The sequence below is a fragment of the Thamnophis sirtalis genome, unplaced genomic scaffold (assembly GCF_051295495.1).
Source record: "Thamnophis sirtalis isolate CommonGarterSnake01/CBP01778 unplaced genomic scaffold, rThaSir2_p1.2 scaffold_5, whole genome shotgun sequence".
Taxonomy (NCBI): Eukaryota; Metazoa; Chordata; class Lepidosauria; order Squamata; family Natricidae; genus Thamnophis; species Thamnophis sirtalis.
The window spans coordinates 63,002,033-63,011,598 of NW_028261385.1; the positions used below are offsets into that span (position 1 = coordinate 63,002,033).

Consider the following 9,566-nt stretch of genomic DNA (forward strand, 5'->3'; position numbering starts at 1 on the left):
GCTATGTCATCCTCAGATAGGACTTGGATACGAGGGAACTTCCCCTGTCCAAGATAAGTGGTTGTATGCTTAGGGATTGGTGTTATTATCCCTTCTTCAGCCTCCTAAGACTTCCATATTGTACTTGCTACAAAATTTGACATAGGAAAAATCTCCAGAGACATCATTCCACTGATGTATGGCTAGAATAAAATCAGTAAGATCCTCTTCAAAACCTCTTGATTCCATTTCTCTTTTATTAATCCATTCTTTCTAAATTGTATTTTGTTTATTTATTGTATTTTATTATCAAAATCTCTTTTTGCTGTTCTTTGTTTTGAGGCTGAATGTAATCTTGCATCTCTTCATTGCTGCTCTGTTTAAGATCTTGGTTAATGAGGGAAATGCAGGCTTTAATTGATTTGAAATTAACTGTTATTTTATGTGACCAGTTATATTTTCTTTATCCTTCTGTGGCGAATAATTATGCAGGGGTTGAAATCCGTAGATACCATGCCTGAGTTCATCAGTCTTTTCTAAGTTGTCTTCTGGTTCCTACTTTGGCATCAAGACAACTGTTTTAAGGAGTTTTGTTCAAATGAGCCTCGGCATGATTCTCTTTAGTTGTTAGTTGGGGGCATTTTAATCCTGTTCCAACACATAGATAGTAGGGACTACTTGACTGGCTGTTCATGCCTAACTTTCCAAGAAGAATTGAATGCTTATAATTAGAGGTGGTAGAGTTTTTTTCCCCCTTTGCTTGGAATAATCACCTTTCTTTGAATACACAGTTTGGAAAGCTGTCAAAAATGGCCAAACCTATCTTCAGTAAGGTTGCAGCCCATGTACAATCATTAGCAAAACTCTTTTCTTCCTTTTCTAGTTTGGCAATCACTCCCACTTTTTCAATTGTTTAAGATCAATTGAATATATTCTGCAATTGAGAAGTTGCTTAGAAAGTAAATAATTAGTCCCTTAAAGGGCCATTTCCCTTTGTCTTGATAAAAGTAACATTTTAAGTGCTATTTGGTTTGGTTGTAAGAAGTAGGAATTTCTCCCATCCCTTTCAGGGATATGCTACATGTTAATCAAAGGGTTCAGTGCTCTTTCATTAATAATCAGAGTGGTAGAATGTTTATCTTTAGGACCTAGTTTGAATCTTCATTATGTGGCTTACCAAAACTTCATATAATATTTCAGCTCATCTACATTCCTACAGATTACTGCCAGTTGTTCAAACATAACTGTCACAGTTCCAACAATTAAAAGACATTGTTCATCCACAAAGCTTTTCATGGAGGTCTTGTAAGGTAGTTTTGTCATTTTTGAATGGTTTTTAATCTAGTTTTTCAGCATGTTCTTTAAGGAACTCAATAATTTCAAAAGTACTGATTTAAAGAAGATAAACGGGGATGTAGCTTATCCTACATATTATAGAGAGGTTCTTGCTGCAATGTCTCAAATCTATTAGAAAAATTCCAAACATTAATATAATATATATTTAATATAATAGTATAATAACAGATTGGAAGGACCTTGGAGGTCTTCTAGTCCAACATCTTCTTAAAAACTTCCAGTATTGGAGCATTCACAACTTCTGGAGGCAAGTTGTTCCAGTGATTAAAATCACTTAATCGACATAGGTTACTTACAAGTTCCTTTGCTGTTAACTACTCATTAATTTTCACTTGCTTAGATGATTGAAGAAGATTCATAGCACCAGACCTGGCCCTATGTCTCTTTTTCTGATGGTTATTAGCATTCCAAATTGCATAGTTGTCAGGGTGAGAAAGCTTTTCACTCTCCTTTGCAATTAAGCAAATAGTATAAGGCACAATGGAGAACAATACACAATGCAAAATGAAAAGAGGTAAGAATGTCTGGCTGCTACTGACAACTTGTAAAAACAAACAATATTTTCCCGAGATGAAATTGATTAAAATGCTAATAATTTATTTTTAATGAGCAAACAATGGAATAAACCAATGCTGTAAAAGCTTGTTTTGCAACCAAATCACAAGTGGGATTTTTTTTAACATTATGAGCAAATTGTAGAATATGTCAAATCCAATTAATAATTTGTGTGCTGAATGCATCTGAATCACCTTCAGTCTGTCTCATGCTCTTGATATGATGGACTTGGTTTTCTAATTTATAAGGCTTCCTTTACTGCAGAATATAAAACAAAAGAGAGCACATTATCAGGGATTCTTGTTGACTAAGAGTGTTTTTTGGTGCTCAGGTATGTTCTTGTTTCATCTGTGCTTTGAAGACCTTGAACTAATCTATTGAAGAAGATCAAACACAGTATGAACACTGATAGTCTTCAATAGATTATTTCAGAATCTTCAAAGCACATACATAGTTTAATTAAGAGTTTATACACTGCTAGTATTCTAGTGAAGTTCTGATGATAACATTACATAGCATCTTTCAAAAATTTGTGACTGCAATTCCCAGAACTCCTTAATCTCACCAAGCTCCCTGGACTTTGTAGGAGTAATTCAAGGCATTTGAAGGGAACCAGATACCTGCTACAGACAAATATTAGATCACTTGTAATTTCTCTTCCCAAATATGCTTACTAATTCTCTAGGCTCACCAGTTATAGGCTTGATGATGGAGACTGAAGAGACAATAGTAAATATTGTTCTATCTCCAATTGCAAAAACAAAGGAATTTGTAACAACTGGGCAGATGACAAGAGATATCTATTCTTAGTGCTAAAGTAAAACCTATCATTAATATTCCCTGTAAAGAGGTGAGGTGATGTAATGGTTAAGATATCAGTCTAAGAGCAGGAAAACCCAAGTCCAGTGTCAGATATTGAGTTTCATTGATCACTGTGGGACATTTTCTTTCTTACCTCCTTATGATATTTTATTTGTTTTCCCTGTTTATAGCTAGCCATGTAATTTAACAAATAATAATAAATGTTGTTTTCTCAGGGAGAGGCCCTTTCTACCTTATCTGCAAAGTACATCAACAATTCCTTAAACTCCAGAGGCAAGTGCAAACTAGCAGGAAAAAACTTCAGCCCTGACCAAGGATGGGATGATGGAAGTCTAGCACAAGAATTTGGATTGCCACATAATTGCTACATATGCAATTTCGAATTGGCATTCATTTACAAATATTCAAAATTATATACATTGTGAACTATGTTTAAAACAAGGATTCTTTTTCCTTGGCATGACAAATTTCCCTTCGTTTTTATCATAAAACAGAATTGCAACCACAAATCTTAACATTCTGTTTTTCAGTGTGTGCTTATTTTCATATTAGGTGAGCCAATCTTGGAGGGCAATGCCTCAAAACAGATATAAAATATAAACATGGCAATAGTACATTACATTATGATTTAAAATGCTGCTTCACGTCTATTGTGTAATTGATTTTACATTTTTATATTTTCTATTGTTGCCTTTAATCAGCTTCCTTTCATTTCCTCTTCTTTGGACCATGCTAACTGCTAATACGGTTATATATACTGTGTGTGTGTGTGTGTGTGTGTGTGTGTGTGTGTGTGTGTGTGTGTGTGTAGAGAGAGAGAGGATAGATAGATGATAGATAGATGATAGACAGACAGACAGACAGACAGACAGACAGACAGATGCTGGTCTTGTTGTATTCGGGTCTTTTCCTGTGTAAGATCTTACACGGGAAAAGACCCGAATACAATAAGACCAGCATACCTACTCCTGTGAAAATCTACTAAAACACACACACACACACACATTCCATGCAAAAATTGAAAAACCAAAAATTGGCTGTATTAGTAATATTTATAGACAATTTTTATCATAGCAGCTTGACTGCAATCATAAAAAGGCAAAAGTAATCAAGGTTAATGCTACAGGGCCATCTGGGACAGGGCATTTATCCAGCTTAAAAACTGTTTTCATTTGTGATGCTTTGCAAATTACGACTGACTGATAAATTCATCAAGGGAAATGCAAAATATTACAAGTCCAGCCTAAGTGATCACACATTTGGATGCCACATAGAAAAAGAGAACACTTTTAGACACCTTCACTTCAGAGGCCATCAAGGAAGCAAATTACAAAAACATCATCACTCTGTAGGATCCAGTCCATTAGTATGTGCATTGTGCCATAACATGGGCATATGAAAGGATGGAACTTGCACCATGCCAACACAGTAACACTTTCATTATTTTGAGACAAAAATGGTTTTGATCCTACAGAAGCCTCTGGATTACTATCTACCGATTATCTGTCTGTCTGTCTGTCTGTCCGTCTAACCATCTGTCCTCTATCCTCTATCAATCAGTCAGTCAGCCAGTCTATATATCTATCTATCATCTAGCAAGCTATCATCTATCAACTTATTCAACCACAGGCCATAGAAAAGTCTCTGAATTACTGTCTATTTCAAGATCACATACTATCACCATTTGGGCTACCAGGTCATTACCCCCAACCAAAAGTATTGATGCAAACTTCTGGCCAAGAAAAATACTATCCAACTCACTGCTGTCCATTTCATAGCACAAAATCAGCACATAGAAGTATTCTGGCCCTATCTGTGTTCACTACTATATCTCCACTTCATCTATACGGAAATGCTATTGATTCTGTATGAAAACTTAAGTGAAGGCAAGGACATTAGCTTCACTAATTCATGACTATTCTGATCCATCTTGAAAATATGTTATTAGTCTATTCCAAGCTATCTAAAGTGAAGTAAGTCCTTGGTTGGTTTCTCTCCAACTGCTAGAACTTCAGAAATAGTTTCATGGAACAGCAAAAGAGGGCTTCCTAATCAAGTTCGTGAAATGGTAGCTTTTTAGAAGATGGGCTCAAGCTGATCTGATTCACACAAAATATAGTTTGTTTTAAATGAATCAAAATTGGTTGGTTTCCCCAAATGAAAAGCTATAAGCTAAGATTTTCAAAGTATGGAAGTGATATACATATAACTCACTATCCATAGGCAAATATGCCACAACATGTCTTAGCATGTTGTGAACTAGGTTTCTGTGTTGAACTAGTTCTATCTACAAATCAATACTGATTTTCTTTGAAGAAAAAGGACGAGGAGGAGGAGTATTTCAACTATTCTTAAAGAGAACAATTAAAAAGTATTGTACTATTGTTGAGATAAACACACAATTCTACATACAACTACAGCAGTGATTTCCTTAGGGTAGAATCATTTTCAAGTCAAACAAATTACCAGTTACATATTTCCTCTTAACAGAATATGAAAGTTGAGTTTTACATTTCATTTCATAACCATAAATGAATTCATTAGGTTGCTTTTCAAGGTTCCCTCTGGACCTCTGTGGAAAGCAACTGGGATTTCAGACATGATATGGATGACCATTGATTTGCTATACATAACATCCAATTCTAACATAATCAGGCCTACAGTACAGCCAATATGATATGCATTATGCATTGCCTAAAACTATCTCCAAAGCAACTTTATTTGTGGGAGAAAGAATTCTCACACAATTAAAAGTTAATTGTCATAAACATGTAATATAACGGGCTTCTTCAGCACATTGCAACTATCTTAAGAGTTGCAGATCTCATTAAGGAGACTGTTTTTTACAACATAGTGAATTCCTGCCCCGTTAACAATACCTTCGGGACCCTGTAAGCTCTTTAAAAGCTACTTGAATGAGTACTCTTTAAGTTCACATGCATATCCCAGGCACAGCACTACTTAAGCTCAAACCCTTATTATGGAGAATGATGTTATTAAATTTACAAAATCCCCTTTCACACTTTTTTTAATCATGCTCTTTTCTTTGCTGCTTTCCTGAATTAAGATAGGAGAGTGCAACTCTTCCTTGGTTGAGGGTCACATTTGGCACTAGAGTGGTGTGTGAGTTGATTATGCAAAATGAAATCAAGAGAGAGAAATTCCCCCCAGTGTAAATACATATGATAAATATCTAAATATTCTTCCAAAAGAAGCCAAACAAAAGGATCTTTTCAAATAATCTCAGGCTGTGGGATATTCAATCCTGCAGAACAGATGTACCTTCACTCTGGCCCATCAACGTTCTTTTTGAGCTCATGTAACTGTTGCTTGGGATCATGTTTTCATGATAAATGGTTACTTGGCATGATTGTACCCATGTGTTTATAAGCATTCCAATAATAGTTATAAACCATTAATAATACAGAGAGAACAAATGAGACTCTCTTGATTAGGGAACAGTATAAGCAGATGAAAATGGCAAATGAAAACAGCAAATGGTCAATACAATTATGTGAATCCCATCCTCCCAAAACAAAAATTCCAATCAAATACGGACTACTAGTTATCAGAAACACTATGCTGAGATGAACAGTCATATAAGAAATATAAATAAATATATTGGTGGCTGTGGTGGACAATGGCTTAATTTATAATGGAACAGTAATGATAACATTGAAATAACAAAATAGTAAATATATCCTTACTTCTCTAATGCACTGTGAGCTATTCGTTCTTTTTCCTGCTTCTGTTTTTCTTTGTGCTTCTTCACTCGAATCTCCCATAAACCTCTTATGGCTGAAAAGTCAAATACTATCACCTGATGTCCCATAATGCTGGCATTAAGATTATCTGGGAAAAAATAGTTTTAGTTGAAAAGTGCCATGATAAGGAACAGGAATAATAATACTAAGAAAGCCATTTTATTTAAGTAAGTAAAATAGCAAACAAAAACCAGCAAACACCAAGTCATACAGTGTACATTGTTTTAAAATACATAGTTATATTTTTTTTTCAATCCTACAGGTGCCTGAATTGATTTACCCATTAAATGTTATTTATCACCCTACGCATGAGAAGAGGCAGCTTAATTTATGAACCAACTGTAACTTAGATTCAGACATATAAAACAATTGATTTTGTCATCATAAAAGAGTGTGAAATTGGTAATAATTTTAATTTATGTATTCAATTTTTTCAACTTGGGAGACTTGCCTGTCATGGGTTTTTGTTTTGTAGCTGAGATGCTAAAATGATATGGATGATCTTGGAGAACCATAAACTTTAACTGGAGTCAATCAGGATTGATAGTAAATATTGTAGTAACTGGAATAAGGCAGAATCTGATACGGTGGCATTCATGTGTTGGAGTCCAAGCCACATAATCTGTAGCTATCATGTTAGTTGGAGATTATTTATATTAAAAACTCCAAAAGATTGACAACAAAGTAATGTTATTATAAGTTTCAATTCATGAGATGAAGAGATATGTGTATTCTACTTGCAATGTATACATTGGAGGCAAAAGATGTTTTGAAGTCCTACATAAGCACTGTCTGCAAATAATGCATTCCTATTTGATTGATGACTGAAAAGACAATATATGCAGTTACATCCATCCGTAGGTAGCAAGAGTGACTCTTTTCACACTATTAAAGCAGTTGCATCTTTCTCCAGGTTTACTCAATTGCTTCATAGTATGCAGACTGCTAAAATTGAACTTGGGTTGCTTGGATAAAAAAATGCACACACATTCTAATTTACACAGGAGAGATGCATCCAACAGACCTGTACACATTTTTCTAGTTACTACTGATTTGAATTTGGGGTGAATTAATTGCTTTCAGAGGCTGATGCTCATTTGTTGAGAAAACAGTAGCCAAATTCCAGTTATACTTGGTTAGGGGATTAATAACATCTCTGTTTCTAAAAAGGGCTCAGTGAGCTCTTTTACAACCAACAGATCCAGCCTTTCTATCTTGTCCAATGACCTCCAATAGAGTGTCACGCTAGAGTAGTGAAGAGACTCTACTTCAATATTGAAAGTGACAACCCAGAGATGTCACTAACAGTGGTAGAAGCCTAATAGTGAAGTCTTCTCCCTTGCTTAGAATCAATGGCTGAAGGTGTCACTGTTTCAGTGTGATTTCTATCAAGAAGTACAACTAATATATCTGGACTGCGCTTTTGTTATGCTTGCTCATTCATAAAATCATTCACCAAATCCAGCTTGCAGGAATTCCGATGTTACACAGAAGTCAGGATGCCTTTCAAGAATAATTGCTTCAACCCAAGGTTGTTGGTTTTTTTTGCCATATCTTGAAATTTCATTAGATGTTATCTTTATTAAAGTTAAATAGAGAGTCGGGAACTGTCAATCTAATGAAAGACAAATCAACATTTCTCCCTTCATTTTCTTAAAGATTAGATATATTCATGGATGAGGGATTTTAGTCATTCTGACTATATTCAAATTTTAAAGACATCATTCATTTTCTTAATATTGGTTCAATGTGTTGGACAGCACAGAATGAATAGTTTTGTTGAAGTTATTCTGGGATATGTAGAACTTTTGAATGCAGGATTAAAGATTATCTTGCTCTTCTTTGTTCATTTTTTTTTTACTAAATATTGTGTTCTTTTTCCATATCTTATTATCTTTCCATGTTCTATCCCATTTATCCCCAATCTTTCTTATTGCTATAAATAATTCTAGTCTATGACCAACCTTTCTGCAAGAGCAGTTAAAAGCTTTCTGCTTTGAAAGCCATTTTGTTACTTATTTATAACAGATTTATATCTCACTACAATCGTAATAAACTCTCAGTGACTAACAAATAAGAACAATAACATAATCATAAAAACTTAAAAAATAAAATATATACAGATTTCATAACAGATCTTGGCAACAACCTCCAAATGCCTTCCTGAAAAGTTCAGTGTTCAGCTATTTCTGAAAGATTGAAGCAAATGAACCTCCCTGGGAGGCCATTCCAAAGACACAGCTTTGAAATAGGAAAGCATAATCTTTGGGCTTCAGGCTTTCTTACCTCCCAGAAATGGGAAACAGCTTGCTGCTTTTCCTGAAAAATCACAATATTCAGACCAACTCCAATTGAGAGATGTGGTTCTACAAGTAAAAGAAATAAAGGAGAAGCCAGAGGAAATTTAGAACTTAAAACTAGGACTTTAAATTGCACCTGTAAGCTAACAGGAAGCCAGTACAGGGACCGCAGAATAGGTATTGCATGAACCTACCCATAAACACCTGGATCATCATATTCTGTACCAATTGAAACTTCTGGATGGTCTTCTAAAGATGTTCCATATAGAGTGCATTGCTAAACAAGTGGAGAGAGCAAGGCACCATAATCAGCTCCTTCCACTCCAAGTAAGATCACAATTTGATGCCCCAACTAAGCTGGGTAAAAGTCACCCTGAGCAAGGCCTCCCTACCGATTAGAACGGTACCTTCACAGGCAGTACAACCCCATCAATGGTGGGTTCTGGATCCCGTTCCAACTGTACTGTGGCAGGCGCATGCATCGTACCTGCCAGCGATGCCTCCCCAAGCCTCCGTGACACTCCAGCTGCTCAGTGGAGCATCGCACAGGGTGCGCCATGTGAGTGCATGGAAGCGCCAAAGGCTTTAAAGTCCTTTAAAGGTAAGTAGCTCGGGCGGGCAGGTGGGTCCTCCAGAGCACCATACCGGAACGGTACCCAGTGTTCCGGGCAGACTCCGGTACGCCTGTACCGGGGAGTACTGCCTGCAACCCACCACTGAACCCCATCCACAGACAATATGGAGAACTTCAGTATATAACAGTAGCTCTGTCTTCCTAGGATGTACTCCA

At 35.9% G+C, this 9,566-nt stretch overlaps 1 protein-coding gene across 2 annotated transcripts in view; it reads right to left on the reverse strand.

The window, feature by feature from the left end:
- LRRC2 (leucine rich repeat containing 2) overlaps window positions 1-9,055 on the reverse strand; it is a 74,278-nt gene extending 65,223 nt beyond the window's left edge. Inside the window, exons 1-2 of one of the 2 annotated variants that reach the window (XM_014051639.2) lie at window positions 8,971-9,055; window positions 6,420-6,564 (exon numbers count right to left, since the gene is read on the reverse strand). In XM_014051639.2, coding sequence (XP_013907114.2) covers window positions 6,420-6,564; window positions 8,971-8,992 — 167 coding nt within the window. In that variant the 5' untranslated portion in view covers window positions 8,993-9,055. Of the gene's footprint in view, window positions 1-6,419; window positions 6,565-8,762; window positions 8,834-8,970 lie in introns of those variants that run through there. The other variant, XM_014051642.2, reaches the window with a different exon arrangement.
- Between the last annotated feature and the right edge of the window lie 511 nt (window positions 9,056-9,566).